The sequence below is a fragment of the Rhipicephalus microplus genome, chromosome X, assembly GCF_043290135.1.
Source record: "Rhipicephalus microplus isolate Deutch F79 chromosome X, USDA_Rmic, whole genome shotgun sequence".
Taxonomy (NCBI): Eukaryota; Metazoa; Arthropoda; class Arachnida; order Ixodida; family Ixodidae; genus Rhipicephalus; species Rhipicephalus microplus.
Window position 1 is genome coordinate 41,088,723 of NC_134710.1, and position 24,503 is coordinate 41,113,225.

General features: G+C 43.5%; 1 protein-coding gene across 1 annotated transcript in view; it reads right to left on the reverse strand.

Moving 5' to 3' along the window:
- Got1 (Glutamate oxaloacetate transaminase 1) overlaps nt 1-24,503 on the reverse strand; it is a 55,276-nt gene that overhangs the window by 9,644 nt on the left and 21,129 nt on the right. Inside the window, exons 5-7 of the mRNA XM_037426852.2 lie at nt 14,427-14,531; nt 10,037-10,187; nt 8,633-8,798 (exon numbers count right to left, since the gene is read on the reverse strand). Coding sequence (XP_037282749.1) covers nt 8,633-8,798; nt 10,037-10,187; nt 14,427-14,531 — 422 coding nt within the window. The remainder of the gene's footprint in view (nt 1-8,632; nt 8,799-10,036; nt 10,188-14,426; nt 14,532-24,503) is intronic.

The window sequence follows — 24,503 nt, forward strand, 5'->3', positions numbered from 1 at the left end:
AGAGTTATCACACATTTGAATAGGGCAGATGCATAAAAAGATACAAGGTGTTCTGATGATGATGACGATGACAGTGGCACATACATAGCTGGGCTTTGTTTCCACAGCTACTAATAACTTTTTCAAATCAGTATTTGTTATTTTGAAGTGTTCTAAAAATATAAGGGCCGTAAAATTCAATATGTTATTCTGAAACATTTGGTATTCTGAAGTTCGCAGTAATGAAATATTTTTACATTAAACTAACGGGCATTTGGAGGTGAATTTTCGAAAAAGTCTTTTAATCTTTAAAAATCATGAATCTGAGGTTCACTATAACGAGATTTGACTTACAGTGTATAAAGGGCAGTAATCTACAACTGTTATTTTTAGAGATATTGTCAGCAAACAGGTTTCAGGTCATCAACCCATGTAAGTACGAATGTTTCTCTTGAAAGGTTCCTTACTTGGCCCCACTGAAAATTCTGTTTACACATTCTTAAGTAGCAGCACGTCGACTAGCGAGATACGGCCTCTTTTTAGATATCTAGCTGCATTTGCACACCAGCATAATAACATCTTGAGGCTGCCATCATGTGAACAATTTTCTACATTGTTCTTCCTGCCAACCGTGTAACACTGTTTTCTTGCTGATCTTAAAGGAATTGCAGTTTCAGTAGGCAATTTTCTTTTGCTGTATGTCGAACTGTTTTCGTCCAGATTCATCATATGGCTCATAGGCTTGTGTCCTATGCTATCTGGATTGAAAATTGATCACTGATTTATTTATTTATTTATTTATTTCAATACCCTCAGCGCCCGAGGGCATTACAGAGGGGAGTGGGTTACACAACATAATGAAAAAGCGGAAAATTGGTGGTTACATGGATCAGTGAAGGAAACCAACAAGAAATAATGCACATTATAAGAACAAAAACAGGTATTAAAGAACTACAAAGCTTAACAGGTCTACTGAACAATGAAAATACTATATTCCTAAAAATTATGGTGACAGGTTAGTTATAGCAGCCTTAAACATAGAGGTATTAGACATCTCGACTACAGATCGGGGAAGGTGATTCCAACTTGCTGACGTACGGGGGATGAATGAATTGTAAAAATGGTTGGTGTGGCATGTGGGAATGCCAACCTTATGACGATGGTCGGTGCGAGCGGATACGTAAGAAGAAGGGGTTATCAATTTATTCTTAAGGACTGAATTGTGGTTATATATCTTGTGAAACAGGCAGAGGCGAGATATTTCTCTATGTTGTGAGAGCAGAGGTAATGATAAAGTTGTTTTCATGGAAGTGACGCTGGAGGTGCGATGATAGTTGGAAAGAATGAAATTAGCAGCCCGACTGGCTGGGGTCCCACACAGATGCAGCATATTCCATTTTGGAACATACTAATGATTTATACAGAAGTAATTTTACTGAAAAGGAAGAAAGATGAAAATTACAGCGTATAAAGCCCAGCGTGTGATTAGCATTATTGGTTACATGTGTTACATGCATCTTCCAGGAAAGATCAGAAGTGATGAGTACGCCTAGATATTTCTAACATGACACAGGTTCTAGGTTAGTATTATTAAGATGATAGGAGGGCAATGTTGTATCGCGACGTGAAACGCGCATGTGCTTGCATTTGTTAGTGTTTAACTCCATGTTCCACGTGTTAGTCCAGTCACGAACATGGTTTATATCTGATTGAAGAAGGTAGACGTCAGAGTCGCTGTTATTAACACGGTATATAACACAGTCGTCAGCGAACAGGTTTATTGATGAACATAGATTATCAGGTAAGTCGTTTATGTGGATGAGGAAAAGCAAAGGTCCCAGCACAGAGCCTTGAGGCACGCCCGATTCAACTGCAGATGTGATGGGTGAGGATTTATTCACAGTGACAAATTGGGAACGATCAGTGAGAAAAGAGTGAAGCCATTGAAGAACGTTCGGATCAATGTTAAGTTTGCTGAGTTTTAAAAGAAGCAGTTGATGAGAAACCTTGTCGAACGCTTTTGAGAAGTCTAGGAATATGCAGTCGACAATGGAACCCCTGTCAAGAATGGAATTTAGGTCATGTGTGAATGTCAAAAGTTGTGTTTCACATGAAAATGACTTGCGAAATCCATGCTGGTGATCTGTAAAAAAGGAGTTTGACTGTAGGAAAGATGCGAGATAAGAGAAAATAACATGTTCCATAACTTTACATGAAATACATATGAGTGAGATTGGTCGATAATTATATGGAGAATGCCTATCCCCAGACTTGTGCAAGGGAATCACCTTCCCTACCTTCCAGTCTTCCGGAATGCAACCGGTATGAAGCGATTGCTGAAATATATTAGTGAGAATGATGGCACTGTACACTTTAGTACTAATTAAAAACTTTGAATTGATGCCATCAACACCACATGATGATGAAACTTTTAGATTTTTTATGATTTTTTTCTATACCGGCAGCATCAAAGACAATGGGGTCCATTGTTAAGAAATTCAAACTGGCATATGTGGGAGTTACGGAACATACATTTTGTGAAAAAGCAGAAACAAATACAGAGTTTAGAACATTTGCGGATTCATGAAGTTTGATTATGCGATTGTTTGCATCTTTAAGGGTGATTGAGGAATTGTCTCTTTTGTTCACTACATTCCAAAATTGCTTAGGGTTGGTAATTAGAAGAGATGGTAATGTAGTATTGAAAAATGAATCCTTAGCATCTTTTAGGGCTTGTTTGTATTCCGTAGCTACGGCCTGATAATCACTCCAACGTTCTTGAGTGCCAGTTACCTTTGCAGAGCTGAAAATGCGTTTTTTCTTAGTGCGTAGTCGTTTAAGCGATTGACTGAACCATGGTGATTGCAGGTTAGATGTGATGACTATGCGTGGCACATATTTTCTATGAGTGATAGAACCTTTTCTTTGAATAAAGTCCAGTTAGTATTAACGAAGCGATCATAAAAGTTGTGCATGTAATCACTTAAAAAAGCTGAAAGATCATTAATAGCATCAAAATCTGCACGCTTATAGTCCCTGATATATTTTTTGTGGTTCCTACTGCGAGGTACTGTGCAGGTGAAAGAAAAATGAAGCAGCAAGTGGTCGCTCAGCCCCTGCAAGTAGGATATGAAATGGAAAAAATCAGGCGCAGTGGTGAGCACTAAATCTAAGATGTTAGATGTGATAGACGTAATTCTTGTTGCCTGTGTTATTAGCTGGGACAAGTTAAAATCGTTGCACAAATTCAAAAACGCGTCTCCCGCTCCGGAGAAAGGATGACAAGTGGAATGCACGTTTGACCAAACTATACTCGGAAAATTGAAATCGCCTAGTAAAATGAGCAAAATATTCGAATACCGTATTGTTAGCGTGGAAATGACATCATGAAGCTCGTCAACAAAAGTGGATGAACAGGATGGTGGTCGATAACAAGCGCCCAATATCAACTTCTTGGAACACGTTTGTATTTCAACCAAAACAAGTTCCAGAGCACTACTAAAATGAATTGGAAAAGACGAAACCGTATCTGAAACACCGATAAGCACACCGCCTCCACACCGAACACCTCTGTCACAACGGTAAATGTTGTAGTGTTTTTTGCAATCAAATAATTCACTGTTATCAACCTGCGCAGACAACCAGGCTTCAGAAAGGCAGATTATGTCGGCGTTAGAAGCATCGATAACAGAGCAGAGATCGTCACGTTTTGGAATTAGGCTTCAAATATTTGTGAAAAGAAACGAAAGTTGATTTGCGACTGGTAGCTTTGATCCACTTCCCCTCGCGTAGCGCTATTCGGTGTTGTGCACAGATGCATGCGGCAACTCATGCGAGAGATGTGAAGATTTGACTGATGACTTAAAGGATTCGGAGATTTCACGCACGCAATCATCAGAGGGGTTGTAGATGCAGCACTTTCTATTTACGTACAGTGTGTTAAAGCGAAGCTTAAATCTTGAGGATTGAGTTTTGCCAAATTCACCCAGTTTCTTTCTGGCAAGGCGAGTAGCTGGCGAATAGTCTTCACTAACGGCAACATTTACTTCCTTCAGCTTCGAACTACTCAGAAGTATTTGCTGCTTGAGCTTGAAGGAAGAAAATTTGGCAATGATTGGTCGGCACTTACTGGGATGATAACCGCCAAGCCTGTGTGCTCGTTCGATTAGTATTTCAGAGGGTGCTATTTCTAATCTGGATGAAAACACATTCATCAGCTTTTCTTCTGTCTGGGCCCAGGACTCTGGCTGTGCATCAGGCAGCCCAAAGAATAAGAGGTTGTCTCGCCGCTGCATATCCTCGAGCTCACCTTGCCGAGCACGCAGTTGATCGTTTTCGCTGCTAATATGGCTAATCGATTGGCGAAGACGCTGTATCTCTTCCTGGACTTTCTCAATAGCGAACGTTTTGCGCTCTAATTCAGTTAATCGTTTGTCTAAAACAGTAAGGTTTTCTTGAAAACTCGCCTGTGTTTTTTTAAGCTCATCAACAGATTTGATTAGATCTGTCTGGTCCCTCTCCATTTTTTCGGTACGCGTGTTTACAGTTTGTAACATCATGAACATATGATTAAACTTCTTAGTCTGTGAATCAGTAAGAGGACTTTGCACTTGTGCTCTAGTGTTAGGTCCGGGATTGAGCTCAACATCACCGGACAACATAAGTAATTGAGTTACAACGTCAAAGCACTCATGAGAAACAGAAAACAAAACTCCCGGGCATGGGAACAGCAACAAACAAACGTTATTCGACTTTTTAGCCTACAAAGATGTAACCGAACTAACCTGGACGACAAAGCAGAATGGATTAGTGAACTGCATCGTAGTGCTGTTCACACGCCCACTAAAGGCACTGGGATTCCGCCAGCTCTTTATATAGGCAGCCGTCGATTATGTTGTTGTCGATCCGATTCCTTCGTTTGGTAGAGGGATGACCGTAGACACGTCGCTGTCGCACGGGCAGGCTGATACTTTCATATCGTTGAGATGGCACGACAGCCCGTTGGTGTCGCTTATCGCTGGAGATATCGGTACGGCGGTGAAATGAATCCATGCCGTAACCTGGACGACAAAGCAGAATGGATTAGTGAACTGCATTGTAGTGCTGTTCACACGCCCACTAAAGGCGCCGGGATTCCGCCAGCTCTTCATATAGGCAGCCATCGATGATGTTGTCGTTGATACGATTCCTTCATTTGGTAGAGGGATGACCGTAGACACGTCGCTGTCACACGGGCAGGCTGATACTTTCATATCGTTCAGATGGCACGACAGCCCGTTGGTGTCGCTTATCGCTAGAGATATTGGTACGGCGGTGAAATGAATCCATGCCGTAACCTGGACGACAAAGCAGAATGGATTATTGAACTGCATCGTAGTGCTGTTCACATGCCCACATTGTGAATGATACGTTGCCAAAACACAAAGAAGTTACAGTGAAACGTCGTTAAACCGTACCCACGTAAACAGTAGTTTCGTTTTAAAAGTAGTGCAGTCAAATGCCCGTTTCGGCGGCCATTGAACATAATGCATTTTGTATCCGCATAAGCCGTACCAGCTTATTGTGTATGTATCGGTTAATAAGTGGTTTTTCCATTTTTCGTTGCGCACTCGCCGCGGCATGTCGTCCCCCACTGGGCGTCCCGACAGAACAGCAAGCCCCAGAGATCGAAACACGCCTCGCATGTTTGTGTTGATGATGATGGCGGCTGTGTTGGTGAGCGCCATCTCTTGGATTTTTCTGCAACAAGAAGCACTCGGCCGGCTAGGCTTCTGGTGTTGTCCACGCGATGGTGCTTTGCTTTCTTTGTTCCTTTGGCGCCAAGCATAGGTGTTCTCTGGTTGATCCATGCCGTACAGCTCTCGCGTCGTTTTTCACGTGTTGTGTATGTGTGCTTCTGCTGCTACGTACTTGCGTCATGCCGAAGCTAGGACAAAAGCATCGGGTGCTGAAAATAGAGGAGAAATTGGACATAATTCGTGCTATTGAAAGTGGCACGAAAAAATTCGCGCTGGCACGCAAAAAGGACCTGCCGTTAACCATGGTGTGTGGAATTTGGAATTCCAGAGAGAAGTTGATTGGCAGTGCTGCTGCAACTGCGAAAAGGTGCCGGCTACGCGGTTCGGCGTTTTCGGATGTAGAGGAGGCGCTGGTGAAGTGGCTAAAAGCTGCACGGTCAAAAAATCTGCCTATCAGCGTACCCCTGCTCGTGGAGAAGGCCCTGGTTTTTGCCTCGCAGCTCAACCATGACAACTTCATGTGCAGCAATGGCTGGCTGGCCCAATTTAAGGCGAGGCACGGCATTACCACAAGGACCGTTTCAGGAGAAGGTGCTGCTGCTGACGTGGATGGTGCAGAGCAGTGGCAAAATGGTCAGCTGAAGAACATCTTGGAAGACTACGCACCTGATCACATCTTTAATATGGATGAATCGGCGATATTCTTTAAACTGCTACCAGACAAAACGCTCGTGTTCAAAGGCGAGATGTGCCCCAGCGGCAAGCATGCAAAAGACAGAATATCAGTGGCGTTTTGCGTAAACATGACTGGAACCGACAAAACTCCGCTTCTCGTGATTGGAAAGTCGGCGAAGCCTAGATGTTTCAAAGGCGCCCGGTTTCCATCAGGAGTCATCTATCGCAGCAACACCAAAGCATGGATGACAGCAAAACTCTTTGAAGAGTAAGTGCGCCTCATCGATCGTCATTTTGCGGCTAAGAACAGAAGAGTTGTTATTATTTTAGACAACGCTTCGGCACACGTCGCCCTGGACAACCTGACGGCTGTGAAGTTGGCATTTCTGCCACCAAACACAACAGCGATTGCCCAGCCCTTGAACCAAGGCATCATTCGAGCTGTAAAACAGCTCTACAAGAAGAATCTGCTGCGCAGATTTCTTCTCGCCACTGAATGTGGCAAATTATTCTCCATCGACCTGATTGGCGCGATTCACCTGCTGGAATACTCATGGCGGCAGGTTGAAGCAACGACAGTTCAAAATTGCTTCAAGCGTGCTGGCTTCAGTGTGTGTGCGGGCGACGCAGATGACGCCAGTGACACCATCGACCAGACTTCGGACATCGTAGACGAAGCTTGCAAAACTCTGCTAGCTGAAGTGCTGGAGCGGCAGGGCGTTATGAAAGGCATTTCCTTCCCCGACTTCGGGGACGCAGACAGCGATGTGCAGACATCTTCGGACATGTCCGACGAAGCCATTGTTGCCTCGGTTGTCGCCAAATCATAGTGATGAGGACGACATGGAAAGCGACAACACGGGTGATCCAGGTCCAACAGTGGCCGAAGCCGCACATTGCGTCAGCGTCATGTGGGTATTTGCCGAGAAGAGGGGGCTGGCGGAAAAGCTGGTTCACAGCATAAGTGTGTTTGAGGTCGCTGTCGTTGCTGATAGGCCGCCACGTAGTCAAATCAAGATTACAGACTTTGTCACGTGAAGTTGATAAATTACTGCACGTTTTTTGTTCTTTCATCGCACTCCCTGAAGGTTTCTTTTTTTGACAGGTAAGTGAGCGACCTGACGCTATTTCGGTTAAGCAGTACCACTGTTTAGTACGTACTTTTTGCGAGCTCCGGCCAACAGAGGTTTAACGAGGTTTCACTGTACTTCAATTTAAAGAAACATTCATTTTTAAACAACCTCTCTGTTAACTTTAGTTGCCACATAAGCTCAGAAAATTAACATTATTCATGAGATAAGTTCAGACAGGAAAACTGTGCTTCTTGTTGATTGTGTATAACTAGGTTTATGAAATGAACACTTCTTTTATAATGCCATGATCAGGTAAGAGGTCCTTTTAATGTTCACACAAGCTTTCAGGCAAAAGCTCAGCTGTATTTACTGTCAGCCTAAACACATAAACTGTTACATACCCACAATAGGTGCTTTGTTTGCCCCGCTGCGGTGGTCTAGTGGCTAAGGTACTTGGCTGCTCACCCTCAGGTAGCAGGATCGAATCCCGGCTGCGGCGGCTGCCTTTCCGATGGAGGCAGAAATGTTGTAGGTCCATGTGCTCAGATTTGGGTGCACGTTAAAGAACACCAGGTGGTCAAAATTTCAGGAGCCCTCCACTACGGCGTCTCTCATAATCATATGGTGGTTTTGGGACGTTAAACCCCCATATGAATCATTAGGTGCTTTGTTCCAGCTGTAATTATGTGCACAATTTTGGCATAAAGAACACAGATTATTCCTTCTTACACCTAGTTTCAGTCCTCACATACTAAATGTTTATTTATAATAACTCTTTGGGTTTAACATCACAAAACCACAATATGATTACGACAGACGCTCTAGTGGAGGACTTCGGAAATTTTGACCACCTGTGGTTCTTTAACATGAACTTAAGTAAATGGGCCTCTTGCGTTACCACCAACGAAAATGCAGCTGCCGCAGCCCGGTTCTAAGTATTAGTAAGGGTGAAGTTTGCACCTTTCTTTTTTTCTCTTTAGCACACCAGTTGAGCTTCAGAGTAAGTTTGCTTTATCTAGAAATACAAAATTTTGTTAATCTGAAACAACTAGGTAAACATAGCTTGCTGAAGTGCATAATAACACCTGTTCAATGCTTAACTGTACTTGCTTAATGTATTTACAGCACAAAAGTGTAAAGCAATGTACCGTAAGTTCCTATGCTCACCATTCCTCAAAATATTCCGGTGTGTTGAGAACCCTGGAGACAATGCGGGCACCATGATTGGGAGGGTTCGAATAGTTCCCCCGCACAAGCAATGTTACTTGAGCTAGGACATTCGTTAGGGCTTCCTTGTCATCAATAACAAGCAAGAGGTTGCCGATTCGTTCATCTGAAAAGCAAGATATGTGAGGATGTCCCGATAAAAGTAAAGACACATGTTACACACCCTAGCCTTACGTGGCAACTGTCCATATACTCACTACCAATGTATCTACTCAGCTGTAATATAATTAAAACCACAAATTCACATATCCGAACCTTTTATTGTATACTGGGTGTTTCAAGAAATGTGTTTCAAGAAACAAGAAAAATGCTATATTTGCTCGCTACCATTGTATTTATTATCATTATTATTTTGGTGGCAGACATTTTAGAAAAAATGGTGACATTATTTAGTGCAAAGATTAAATTAATGAACTCTCTATTTAGTGGAGACAAGCGGTCATGTCAAATGGGAGAGTTGGAGACCTTCTTGAGAAAAGTCATTTGATGCTTAGTGATTTTTAAAAAGCCAGCCACTTATAATTTTAGCAGAGTAATAAATCTGAGCAAGTTCATCATCGAAACTAAAATGTAGAAATGCATACTCTGGGGTTCAGAATGAGCGAGCAGCGTCACATCAACCACCGATCATGTGTTAATAAGTACAGAATAACTAACACCATTGCAATCATCGTTGTAAACAATGACATCATTCCAGTTGTCTATTAGTAGCACTAATCGGCACTTTGGCTCTGGTTTCAACAGCAAATACACTCTAATTTAATTACTCGGCAATGATTACCAAAGCTGCTTTATCAAAACTTCAAACTGGCCATGGGATCTTCACAGGAACGACTACGATTCTCACACTGGACCTAGGTGCCTGTTTCTATTAATTAAAAATTTAATTATTCTTATTTTTAAATTTGCTACTGTAACTGATCCCTCTGATCGTTTTGAATGCACGCAGCTACAAAAGAAATAATTATGAAGGCACCAAGCAAATATTTTATTTTCTTTATTTTTGAGGATTTCTTGACACTCTGAATATGTGGAAGGTTAGAAAAGGTGTTAATTTATAGTTACAAATGGGCGTAATACAGAAGGTGAGAAACTGTGCCTCCCAGTATGCAATACTAAATTCGTTGCCATGAATAGTGTATTGGCTAAAAGTACCACACATGTGGAGTACACATTTTCTTGTACTGATCCTTCTGCAGCTGCAATTTTCTTAAATCAATAACACCTAAAATTACACCTCATAGCACCTCAAGCATCGTAAAATGCAATGCTTGCAATGCTATAAAACAGAATAATATCTACGCTTGGCAAACAGAAACATGTAAAAGGTCAGTATATACTCACTGTACAAGCCGAAATTCTTGGCAAACGATTGCGCACAGATGAGTTCAAATCCCTGAGAGACAAAGTAGCGAATAGCCCAGCTGTCTTTTTCCAGACTTCCAGAGGCAAATCCTTGGTAAGCACAGTCAAAAAATGGAAACAGCTTTTTGGCCTGTAAAATAGATGGTAAAAGTCTATGCTTGATCGTTATCATCTACTTTCACATATTCAGTGGCAATGCTACAAGACAATGAAATCAGGAGACCATACCAGGTGCATAGTCAGGAAATGGACAAAAACAAAGAAATTGAAAATAGGCAGAGAGGAAGAAGAGAAGAAGCAACAGTATTAAAGATCTCAAAGAGCTTAGATTTAGGAGACACAATCGGTAAACAAAAAACAACAGTTAGTAAATAAACTGTCTGTAACGATAAAAACAGGGTAAAGGATGCATTCAGAAGAGACAGATGAAAATTAGTGGTAAACAGTCGTATAGCGTCGGCATATTACGTTAGTATTTGAACCCACAATTATTAACCTCCCGTAAACTGGGATAAACATTGTGACTGCTCCCATATACAATAATGTTAAATAATTTGACAAGACCACCATCAGCAAAATCTCGTATCCCAAAAAATAAATGATCACAAAGGCACTTTGATGAAGTAAAAAGCGTGCCATTTATAACTGCCACTGGTAAAGTGCATTGAGGACAGGGCAAAAAATTGACACAGAAACTGTAGGGGAGTTACAATAACCCTTGTAAAGTTGTTTTTGCCTCATGGCACACGTGCATTTGGCGGATTAGTCTTAGTTCGTTTTCCGCCGTGTGAGAGAAGGCACTGCGGCCGCATAGTGGCACCAGTAGTGCCGCTTGGCAAAAGCAAGGTTATCCGGTGTTGTGCCACAGACATTTTCCTCGTTCAAAAGCACGTCTCACGAGATCAAGCGCTGTTCCGACGAACTGTCTCCCCCACTCCCAGCGCCGCCTTTCGTGCAGAAGAACCGTGCAGTTCCGGGGATAATGTCGCTTCCACTGCCGAACCACCTGGCAGTTCCAGGTATGGCTACGTCTCCCCCTCCGAGCCAGAGAACTGGTCTGAGAGAATGGACCAAGGACGTTATTTAAGGCCGTGCCGGCCCCATGTTAGAGGATTTGCCCAGCTGACATTGTCGTGCTGGCCGGCTCTGTATAAAAACGACAACCTGCTACAGTAAACGCTCCTTCTTGTTACTGTTTTCAAAATGGATTGCCTCCCTGCTTCGCCTTAGGGCAAAGGCTTCAGCGAAGTCCGCTCGACGGCTCGCCGCTCTTCGCCACCGCTACCATCGCGGCACAGCAAATTCCTAACACCGGGCACTCGAGCATGACTTCTGTCGGTCTTATGGGCTTTGATGTGGTCGGTGATGGTCAGCTGCCCAAAGGTTCCAGGAGCGAGATGCCGTAGCTCGATTACAGCAGTCTCTTGAGGCAAGCTGGACATCGGCGATACCGCATTTGCATTACACAACATGTGTTATGCTGTCTGTGTATTGTATTGGCATTATATTTGGTTATTTAGCATGTTACTAGTTATTTGTTAGATTCAGCTGGCGAGCTCGCCATTGTAAAAGCTGTTCAATAAATGTGTATGTGTTGGCGTGCTCGACAGCGTGACTGTCCATGATGAGCACCGCTGGTTTCAAGACCCCATAAAACACACACAGTGCTGAATGCTGTGCTTGCCAGTGGGTCATATTAAATGCCATTGATATAGTAGTGCATTCATGCCCCTGTCACATGGCTCGTGTAATGTCATTCTCAGCGAATGACATTCAAAACGAATGTCATTGCGATCTTGCATTCCAGGTCTACATGCCTATATAAAATGACATTCGCAATTGATGTCAATATTTATCGCAGGCTGCTATGATACCAATAAGTTACAGATTGGGCATTTAATTTACATAAGATTGTCCAGCTGGTTCAAAATATACTGCAACATGATAAAACAGCATCAGTAGACACATTATCTTTGTACATATCCAACGCAGTCGGCAATACATTTGGAACTGCAACTCATTTATGAATTAAGTCCATCCACCCGTCCATCCATCCGTCGGTCCGTCCATCTGGCCATCTACGTCTGGCTTCTCTCTTAATCACACCCTTAGCTTGGTGTTCACAAAAAAAAAAAGTCACAGCTTTGCCGCAAAGGCTAAGTAATGAACGCGATAGAAAAAATTGGAAGCTCACACACAGAATGGCAAGCAGATTGAAACGTGCCCCGCGTTTCTCACGCACAAATAATGCACGAAACGTACTCACAGGTACAGCTGAATGCAAATAAGTGTCACAATTATTACTTCACTGTGTCAGAGAAGTGTGCTCTTTTGGCATATTGAGACTGTGCAAAGATTGCAGTGACCTTTGTTTGTGCACCCGGTAACTACAACAGAATCGTTCCCGCGAAAGCTTAAGATATAAGATGCTCCCAACCACAAGATAAGGGCACGCGGGTGTGCGTAAAGGGGCTTTACAACCACCCACTCTTCTCCGCGAGGCAAAGTACGCATAGGAGAGGAGGGTGCACACCATTGCGCCACCTTGCTGGTAATTCTGAAAACACGATAGTCCCCCTCATGCCCATCACTAGCAGTAAGTGGTAGATATAAATAGCTTGCTGTTTGCACGTTGAAGGGTGTGCTCCTCAGTGGCTCAGTAATTAATGCCTCGCAGTCACAATGAAGAGGTTCCAAGTGCGATTCCCCATGCCGGAGGTCTTTTATATATATATGGTGAGTGATGATGACGCCAGTGGCAAAATCCAGCCGGAGTGTTCATATAAGTGCTATTGCAATTAATACGAGAATAATAATGTCATCATTTGGACTCCAGCCTACATCAGCTGGTCAACCAATTAGCCATCAGTTCAGTCCAAATGGTTGTAATTAACTGGATCTGAACTGGTTTAGCGAATGGACGTAATTGGTACGTTTCCAAATAATGGTGAAATTCCAATGGGTTGCAAACCAATTGTGGCCAATTGGTATTTTTCTAATTGGACCATGTTAACTTTTTTGACTGGGGGAGATGTCAGGTTAAGCACTGATGGAAACTTTCTGAGACTACGGTGATGACAACGGGTCTACAGAGGTTGACTCACCACGCACTTTGCAGTCTTGTACCGCGCCATGAGTTTGTGGGACCGTAGCATTTGCGATTTGCCGATTAGCTCTGGCAACACAACAGCGCGTTAAAGGCAGTACAGTGAATGCGATAACAACAAATTGTAATATAATACAAAGTAAGGCTGGCAGTCAACTCTTTTAAATTTGATATTGCAGAACTCCGACAAAATGCTGGTGTAAGCAAATACAGCTGCTCCAGGAAGAAGTGCTCTCTTCACGCAGTCTCTTCGCATTGGAAGTGCACTGATGCTTGCCAAAATAGCACACACGCCAGCAATTGTGACCGTGCGCCTAAAATCGAAGTTCACTGTTGCCATTCGAGCAACCCCCGCCGCGTCTTTTCATGCTTGTTCAAGACGGGTGGCTTCCTTTCTGTTTGAGAATTCGACGGCAGGTCTAACACGCGAGGGTATCTCTTGTGCACCCTTCAGGCGATAGAGATGGGCCGGCTCATTTGATCTCGGCTTCAGCAGCACTCACGCACATGTACCCGCTCGTAAAAGTTACGACTTGTTACAGAATATGGTGACGATGGGAAAAACTCATAAAGAGTGTCCATATAATTGCTATCCCAATATTAATGCAGTTTTTTACCGCTAAATAAGTGTTTTGGGTGAGCTCTGCCTTCAGTTCCCCTTCTGTTTAATTTGTGCATTTATTTACAGAACTTTTTGTCAGACCTGCTTATAACGAAATTTTCTTTATAACAAATTTTTCTGAGAATTTGTCAATTTTGTTATATTCAGGCTTAACTGTAATAGAAATAAAAACTAATGGACAAACATAAGCTACAATTGACTAAATTTAAAGCTGAACAACAGAGACAGCATATGTGATGCTCAGATGTTTTGAAAGCCCACATTGGTGATGAAACGGCATCCAACATCCAAGTGTCAAACATAAAAACTTCCTACAGTGGCAAACCTATATCCTGGCAAACAGAGGCATGTGCAGTCAGACACAGTACCGGGTAAAAAGGAGAAATAAATTTTATGTCTAGCAATATATATTTGTAATCTACAGATAATGAAGACAAATTTTCTTGCTCTCATCAAACTATGTACCTACACTTGGGCTGCAAATTGCGACAACAGTGATTTAAACACCAAGGCATGTTCCACAAACAAATTTAGAGCAACACTTAAACTTTTACAATAACTGCTACTTGTATGATCAAAGTATGTTCAACTTGACTGCCTCTGCTAATATGATACAGAAGTCAACCATAAAAGTGCCAAACCTTAATGACTTCAGCAATCTTCATCCACTGATCCTGTGTGGGATCAATGCCGGTTGGGTTGTGAGCACAGGCATGCAGCACTACAACAGAGTCTTGTGGTGCATTCTGCATGTATTAAAAAACACCATCAAATTTTATATACAGATGTTCTAAAACAGAAAAAAAATAAACCACACATACACACACACAGACACACTTAAGCAACACAATTAAGTCTCTACAGACCTTTCGGAAACACAATAGCACCCACAAATGTAAACTTCCCATGATATGGCTAAGAAAGAATGATGATGAAAATCATGTGCTAGTGTTCATCTTTATGTACAGGTGGGCAAAAAAAATTGGAACTCACTGAGATTCACTCAAGAAATACATTTTGCTCTGAGATCTCACTTGAACTAAGACTCACTGAAGTTTTCATCAAGAGAACTCGTTCGGACTTCGACTCACTAAACTTTATCCATCGGACTGACTCAAACTCATGGCTTAATCTAAGTCTGAGTGAGCAGGAGTGAGTCGAATCATGCATCCGCTAAACTAAAATTAGCTTTTCTGATCATCCTGTAAATGCTTCTCAACGCCAATATCTCACATAATCGGTGCTCTATGATATGCATCTTATAGCTTCCATTAAGAGTTATCGGTCATTGCAATTCTGTCAAAACATTTTTATGAAGCATGCAACCCTCAAGCTATGTCTATCAAGAACGTCCCACGAAAGAGTTTGTGGGGACCCTTCACTTTCAAACTCATGCCCCTGATCAATAAACATTGAGGAGGTGCATGAACGTGAGTGCGTTGAAATATGTGTGAATAGACTTGAGTACAAATGTTAGCCAATATAATGCTGATATATAGCACCATATGCTGGCAATAAAAGGTGTAGCTCACTCAGACTGACACCAAAAACATATTGAGCTGACTCGGACTCAGACTCACTAAAATTTTTTTTGAAACGGACTCACTCAGACTCATTCAGACTCAGATTCCCGGCTCACTTAAGAGTCCGAGTGAGCTGACTCATTAATGAGTTTGCTGACTAATATAATTTACGTGCACCCCAAATGTGGCTCTCACTATATCATGCTTGCACCGTCACTCCTTTCTGTAAGCATGTCTAAAATTTATAAGCAAGAACACTTATGCACACTACATGTGTAATTCTAGCTTGATCAAGTTGATCATCTTCCTTCATCCTACGAGGCATAATATAAAAAAAAACATATCTAAAAATATACCTGTACTATGCATAAGCACTAATTATTACTTGCTAAATTATTTGAAAAAAAATATGAGTAGCATTTACTTACGACTCTGACTATTATCTGAATTGTAACACAAAAGCCACATTATCAGTAAAGGGGTAAAAACTAGAGCATCTTGGCATGTCTTCATCGTAAACAACAGCACGATTATGCGAGCAAAGAAGGACAAAAGCGCCATGTCCTCTTGTCGTTCTGCTCTCGTATAACCACGCTGTTTTTTACGATGAATCCACATTATCAAGTGTTTTTGTATAACTATTCACGAAACAGTACAGAAAACTTGCAGTGGAAAAATAACATTAGCATTGTATAAGTATTTGTAAAACTTGCCAGTTTGTCAAAATAACCAAAGCAAAATTCAAATGTTCTTTGATATAACAAGTTTATCATATATTACTGAAATCATTAATCATTTGCAGAACATAAACTACTGGCACACTGAATTGAAAACAATACACACTTTTCAGATCCCTGAAAACAAAACAAGATAAAAGTGTTGCTTGCACCTAATCTTAATATATATAATAAAACTATAGTTAATAAACACAAATAAAATTTGTTCGATTAGTGCTCTTTTTTTATCTGCAGACCAAGAATGCAATAGGTGGATCAGTGTCAACATTACCTGTCTTTCGTAAATACAAGCCAGTCACTTTCTAATTTATGGCTTAGTAGAGTATCACTGAAACCATTAGAAAATGAAAGAAATCTCACAGCTTCCATTTCAGTACCATGAGATGGAGCAGTTTCACTTATATTGTCACAATGAATCTCAAGTACTGGGGGTTTATTAGACAACCAAGTAGCTAGCTCTAAGATAATGCGTCAGTCGTGGCTGGCTCTCGAGTCAGAAGAAGCACGCGATCCTCTTTTTCCTTCAGATTGAAAGCCGCTCTTGCTGTCGACCCACTACGTGTGGGTGGCAATATTTGCTTTACGAAACGAAGCTGTTAACTTATTAAGGTCTGGGTGATGCTTTTTGCCCAAATAAGCTAAGAGCGCCTTCGATACGACCACTCAAAATAAATGCTCTCACCATACTGATTTTAATGAAACCTGTTGCATTAGTGAGAGAAAGCGACACAATCACTTAGGCACCAAATCTTTAAAATAATAATTGCCTAAAAGTTGAAGCACGAAGTTGACAAGTACAAGAGCCTGAATCAACGAAGTACATTAAAATACTGTAGACTGTATACGTTGAACTATGATGTCTACAAATGTGGCATACTACAAAATCAGTGTTACCATAAAAATGTGAAATCATGGAGGTTTTACTGAAGTTCTACTCCCAAACTCATATAGTATTTGGTTTGTCCCCTGTAAATTGTTTCTCCATGAGACATAGTTTATGGAGTTCTGACATTTTTATTGCAGACCATTAAAGACTTTAACTTGGAAAACATTTTCGAAATTTATTGCTTTCATCTACTATTTTTACAAAAATATTATGCTGTATATCGAAAATGCAGTTGATCCCTCTTTTTAGGAATCGGCATAACACGAAAAGTGAAACGTGTCCTCGCAAAGGTAGTTGGGCATTCATTGTGCATTGTTTTGCCACAAGGGCAAAGGAATGAATGCTGCGGTAGCAAATTGCAATGTACCGTGAAGAACGTCGAGCAGCTGGAAACTTCCAGTGTCCACCAATAGCAGAAAACACGCGCAAAATGAACATACACAGGACAAGCATGGGTAAACAACTCTCACAACTCTTACTTTATGTGCGAGCAGCGCGCTCCTTTCGCAAACGCAGCCGCAGCAGCCAGTGAATTGATGTTCGTGCTCTCTATAACTACTGTAATTCCAAAGCGAACTTGTGGTGGCAGCACAGGAAGTACAAAGCACCAGCATCCCGAAATAAGCGCGAATGAGCCACCACGCTGGAGAACATCCATACGCACTTTGACTACGCCGTGTGGAGGCGTGCATGCACAGCGATGTGCGGGGTGGCCCAACATGACGACCTTTAGAGCACGCGCCCCACGCACGCCATCTCACTACTGATTACTAAAACACCAGGAGCAGATGAGGGAACGCGAAGCCATACCAACGTGCCAGGCGAATATGACTGGGGGGGCAGGTTTTCATCGTGACGGTCCTTCTGGTACGCTTGATCTTGTGCGGTTAAGGAACGTGCGAGTTGCCTGCAATCTTCCACATAGGTGGCGACTTCGGATAGAGTAGTGGATTCTGAAGCGTCCGGACGGTACAAAAGAATTGTGTCCAGGAATGAGGAAGGTTCGCGCCCATAAAGGAGAAAGAACGGAGAGAATCCTGTCGTAGACTGAGTGGCGCTATTGTAAGCGTAAGTAACAAAGGGGAGTATGCGGTCCCAGTTGGTGTGGTCAGCGGACACGTACATAGACAGCATGTCGCCCAGTGTGAAATTAAACCGTTCGGTCATTCCATTCGTTTGCGGATGGTACGCGCTAGTTGTCCGATGCACAACGTTGCATTCACGAAGAAGGGCTTGTACGGCTTCGGAAAGAAACGTAGTCCGCGGTGGCTGAGTAACTTATGAGGCGCACCATGGCGAAGAACAAGATTGTGAAGGATAAACAAGCCAACTTCACATGATGCGGCTTCTAGCAGCGCAGCAGTTTCAGCATAGCGTGTCAAGTGATCGGTAGCGACAACCACCCAGCGGTTCCCGTCAGGAGTGTAGGGAAGGGGACCGTACAAGTGAATTCCGATGCGGTCAAAAGGTCGGGATGGGCAAGGCAACGGTTGCAGTTCTCCATTGGCTATGTTCGGTGGGCTCTTTCGGTGCTGATATTTGGAACACGAACGTACGTACTGTCGGACAAATCGGTACATTCTGCGCCAATAGTACCGTAGCCGCAGGCGTGCATACATTTTCATCACACCGGCGTGGTAGCATTGAGGATCCGCGTGAAAGGAGTTGCAAATAGCAGCATGTAGGTGGCGAGGAATCACAAGCAACTACATGCGGCGTCGGAAAGGTAGTTGTGACGGTACAGGAGTCCATCGCGGATGGCGAAATGTCGAGCTGTACGTCGTAGCGAACGATTGGCGGTACCTTGGGGTGGCTGATTGATTGATATGTGGGGTTTATCGTCCCAAAACCACTCTATGATTATGAGAGACGCCGTAGTGGAGGGCTCCGGAAATTTAGACCACCTGGGGTCTTGGGGTGGCTGAGACAGTACCTCTATCATAGAGACTATCCAAGCGTCTTGACGCTGCTCGGAGTGCATGTCAGTGAACTAAGGTGCCGCAGCATCGACACTGAAAACAGACGCACTTCCATGTTCATGGGGAAGTGGAGAGCGGGAAAGAGCATCGGCATCTGAATGTCGGCGGCCTGACCTGTAGATGACACGGATATCATAGTCTTGGAGACGCAATGCCCAACAAGCCAGACGGGTCTTTCAGTGACGATAACCAGAAGAGGGCGTGGTGATCAGTCACAACAAAATGAACGGCCATAGATCTAGGGTCGAAATTTTGTGATTGCCCAAACGATGGCCAGACATTCCTTTTCTGTGACCAAATAATTCTCTTCAGCCCAAGTAAGAGTGCGACTGGCATAAGAAACCACGTACTCGTCGAAGCCAGACTTGCGTTGAGCAAGAATAGCGCCAAGGCCGACTCCACTAGCGTCGGTGTGGATTTCGTTGGGGGAATCTGGGTCAAAGTGACGGAGAATCGGTGGAAATGTCAGCAAATGACATAGTTTCGCAAATGCGTCATCGCAAGTAGAAGACCATGCCGAAATTCCTTCACTCTCAGAAAGTAGCCGTGTTAAAGGGGCTATTATGTATGCGAAATTACGGACAAATCGACGAAAATATGAACATAAGCCGATAAAGTTCCGTAGTTTCTTTAGTGTCGATGGCTAAGGAAACTGGGCGACGGCACGGAGTTTCGCAGTCTCAGGTAGAACATCATCCTTGCTGACAACATGCCCTAAGATGATGAGCTTCCGGGCGGCAAAATGGCACTTTTTCAAATTTAGTTGGAGACCAGCATGTGTGAGACATTGCAGGACACTTGCGAGGCGCAGATGATGGGTACCAAAGTCTTTTGAAAAAAACGACGACGTCGTCCAGATAGCAAAGACACGTCTACCATTTGGGGCCTCGAAGTATGTTGTCCATCAGACGCTCGAAGGTGGCAGGAGCGTTTCAGAGACAGAACGGCATCACGTTAAACTCGTACAAGCTGTCCGGAGTTACAAACGCAGTCTTGGTGCAGTCAGATTCATCCATGGGTACTTGCCAGTATTCTGATTGAAGATCCAGCGAGGAAAAGAACTCTGCTCCTTGCAAACAGTTGAGAGCATCGTCAATTCTGTGCAGCCGATAAACATCTTTGCGCATGATCTTGTTAAGGCGCCTGTAATCAACACAAAATCAGATGCTCCCGTCCTTCTTTTTGACCAGTACCACTGGGGAGGCCCACGGACTGTTGGACGGCTGTATGACGCCACGTTTGAGCATATCAGACACTTGATCGTCAATAACTTGGCGTTCAGAGTGAGAGACCCGGTATGGACGCTGATGCAATGGTGCGCGGGCGTCGGTGTCTATACGATGAACAATTGCAGATGTTCGGCCCAAATTGGTTTGCTTGACGTCGAAAGACGTCCGGAAGCGGTCGAGAAATGTCAAGAGTTGGGTTCATTGGACAACAGGAAGGTCCAAATCAATCGATGGAAGAAAGGCGTCCAGGGAAGATGTGGTGGACGTAGGACCGGAAGTAACCCTGACGATCTGAAGGCTTGTTGCGCGATCGAGCAGTTGACAGGGGCAAACACAATCAATGTCCTCAAAACGGCCAATGCATTCTGCTGAATAGTCTGGCTGGCACTGAAAGGAGATTTGTGGCGTAAATGGTTGCGGAAGTGTTTTCGACCATCAGAAGTGCAAAAGGTATAAGAACGTTTTTTCGAGACGCGAAGTCTTCAGACGGCGTGAACATGACGTTCGAAAAAGCAGCATGGTCGCAGGAGATCGGCACAATAACCGAAGACATAGGTGGGATATCCGTGTCTGTAGCGACGACAACACGAGAAAAGAAAGGCTTGTTAGAATCGGCGTCGGCGAGTGATGATAATTCCAGTTCGGCCCGGACACAATCAACAACGGCATGATGTGTGGAAAGGAAGTCCCAGCCTAATATCACATCATGCGAGCGGTATGAAGAAACCATGAATTCAACTACGTACAGAACGTCCTGGATGAGTAGCCGAGCCGTGCACGTCATAAAAGGGTTTACTTGATGTGCAGTTGCCGTACGCAGAGAGAAGCCAGAAAGCGGAATCGTAACTTTCTTTAACCTGCGACACATTGCTTCACTCAATACAGACACGGCAGCTCCAGTATCGATTAATGCTTGAAAAGCAACACCTTCAATAAAAACAGTTATTTCGTTAGTGGGTAGAGGACGAGGCCTTGTAGAGTTTGACGGTGGTGCAGTTCTTGCCTCTGGAACTGCGATGGTCAGTTTTCCCTTTGGGCAGGTGGTGCACGCCAAAGCATCGGTGAAGGCGAACGTCGGCGTGGGGAGGGCGATCGGTGCTGGCTGAAGGTGCGGCAGCTCGGTGGAGGGGTATCCGAAGTAGCATCTTGTGGGCGTAGCTGTAGGTTTCATCGAAGGTACCTGGATGAGGGACGCACCGGCGACAGAACCACTCAACATGGACAGGCAGACGACAGTAGTAGCAGATGGGTCTGTTATCCGGTGTGCGCCAAGGATTGTTGGGAAGCGTTGAAGGATGGCGAAAAAGGCGTTCATTTGGTGGGCAGAGTCGACGACGTTTGACGGCGCATGTGTCAGCCCTCGCGCTACGTCAGCGTAAGTCAGGGGAACGGACACAGGCGGTGGCTGGTACGTGGGCGGGAGTGCCTCGCAGACTTGCTCTTCGATGATCTGGCGCAGCGACGAGGTCAGCCTGTGAGTATTGCTGGGAAGGAAGGGCGCAAAAGACAACTGACAACTGTTGGATTTGCGGCGTTAATACCGTCTGTTCCGGTGAAATTGCACCAACGATCAATGGTGACGTGGTCATTACGTCAAAAGTAGGGCGTCGCGTTGAAATGTACTGTGTTAGCAACTCATCGTAGTTTTAGCAGTGGTGAATAACTTTCACAACTGTTCGCGGGTCTTTCGCTACCAGAATGTGGAAGGCATCATCTTCGATGTCCTTCATAATGTTTGACCTTGGCTGTTTCGGACATGTCGGGATTGTAGCGACGGCAGAAGCCCACAACGTCTTTGATGTAGGACGTGCAACCCTCTCAAGACAGTTGGGCGCGATCTCGCAAGCGCTGTCCTGCGCGGAGCTTGTGCAACGTTGGGTCGGCCAAACACAAAGGTGATCCGCAAAGGTGATCTTCAATGTGGCCCAGCGGGTAAGCTCCGCTTCATGGTTGTTGAACCAGAGCTCCGCTACTCCTCTCAGGTAAAAGTAGATGAGGCCAAGTTTGTCCTTTTTGTACCACCTATTATTGACACTTACTTTCTCGTACGAAGAGAGCCAGTCCTCGACATCCTGCTCATCAGTGCCGCTGGAGATGGCTGGGTCTCGTTCTCTGGGGACACCGGGACAGCGGGCAGGTGGAGATGTAGGAATGGTCTGCGGTGCAACGTCGGTGGACATCGTTGACGGTGAAGGTAGAGGTCGGTTGCGGAGTTCCAGGATGGGAAATCGATCAGCACCTCCACCACTTGTTAGTACGTCTTTAGCAGTGAGCCGAAGACACTTTTATTGGGGGAAACGCAGAGGTAAAGCCGACCAGCTGTCAAGCGGAGTGAGCGCGAGCAGCAACAACACTCTTCCTTCTTTTCTTTCACTCGTGCTCCTGCCTCTGCCATATATCAATGCTACAGTTAGTAAATATTTTACGTCATATTCGTGACGGACATACGTCACGTAGCCGTGGTGGACCCCAGCATAAAACTCTTTCCTGTTAAAAGAATCTCTTGTAAACAATAGAAATACTCTGAGTATATAAAATTAAACACAGGAGTAATTATTACACAGCAAAATATTTCTCTATTCCTGTGTATTGTACAGAAGCTTCCAAGACAAAGCTTCCTCATAAAATGTCTTTCTTTACAAGTAAACTCTACAAGTAAAGGACATTAAAAATGAGCCTATGATCAAGTTTACAATTACATTGTCACATGCGCTAATGCAAGCACCCTGATAAGCCCAGTTCCCAGTGATATTGGTATGTGTTCTCAGGCAATGCACAGAAATTATAAAAAAAAGCATGAAAATGGGTGTACCTTTCTTTCTCTTATTTAATTTATTTGAAATGAAGCGGAATTTAATTGAATTGCATTTATTTGCTTCTTTAGAATAGTATCCTCAGCAATAAAGATATTGAACGAACTGATTGCAATATAATTTTAGCAACTACTTCACAGTTACAGGTAATCAAAATTAGCTTACAGGTTTTTAAGAACCAAGCTCTCAAAAATACATAAAATTCACTTCTGCAAGCATAAGTACTACAGCTACAGAGATACACAGTATCCCTATGGCTGTGTAGATGGTGCAAATGAAAGCTATTTAGTTTTGAATTTAAAATAATTTTTACAGTCATTTATGCACCTGACTTGAACCTGGGAATATGTGATCATTCATTCACTTATAAAATCAATATATGCTTTGCAATCAAACACCAGCCATTTACCAAAAGCTATCAAACACCAGCCATTTACCAAAAGCTATATGAATGATGGCTTTGTATGAATGTTGAAAAACTTCAGTCTGTAGGCAAAGAAAATTTTAGCTTAATTGCAGCTACCAATTAGCAATCTGCTGTGCCTTCACAGCAGATGCCAAGGAATCCATGTCGAAAAGACAAGTTATATATTTTAAAGACAAGTTATATAGATTATAGATTAATATATAGTATATATGAAGCCCCTAGGTTTCTTCATAGAAAAGTGCAACACCCCAATAGAAGTTCACAAGAAGATGAAGGCTTGAAGTCATGAGCAGTGAAGGAATGAATGTCTCTAAAAGCCGAGTTTCAACGAGGGCAGCAATCTTCCCCAAGGCCCTTGTCAAAATGTTGGCCGCAGCTACAATTCTTTTGACTCCTGCTCATCACATTTAGGTTAACGATAGGTGTTATGAACAAATTTAAAGCAGAAAAGCATCTCAAAAAGCATGAAAAGAATAATTTGCAACTACTGGAGGCAACGATAGTAAAAAAACCCGATTACAAAATGCACATTTTGTTCCTTAACATACAAAATGCATGTCTTGTGCCTTGGAAACCAAACTGTTGAACACTTATCTAAGTGCTTAACAATATGCTGAAAAATTACCAAGTAAATTGATTCATTTTCTCAGGCCCAGCAAGAAAAGTGTTTATAGTGTGGGCATTTAATATACCAATCCTCTTCATCTGTACATTATCATCATTATCATGTGTTGCTCATGCATCCTCATCGTTGTCACGTAGCATCATCATCTTGGTCTGATCATCTCAGCTGTCGGCTGCCGGTTATTCGGGCCTAATAAAAATCTTCCAAACCAAGACTCCATACGTGGTGGAGCGTGCTGTTGGATCCCCTGCCATCCTCTCGACCACTCTACCCCCTGGAGCTACGTTCAGGTCGCCGCTTGGGCCAGGTGTCCGGAAATATGTCGCACCAAGAAGAGGTCGGTGCTGCAGCCGTTCCCACTCCGCCACCGCGTGCCGCGCCTTTTCACGTCATTAACAGCCTCCAGCGTGAGCCCCATCCCTTCGCTGGTATGCGCGGGGAAGATGTGGAGGAATGGCTGGACGATTTCGAACGGGTCGGCGCTGCTAACCGGTGGGAT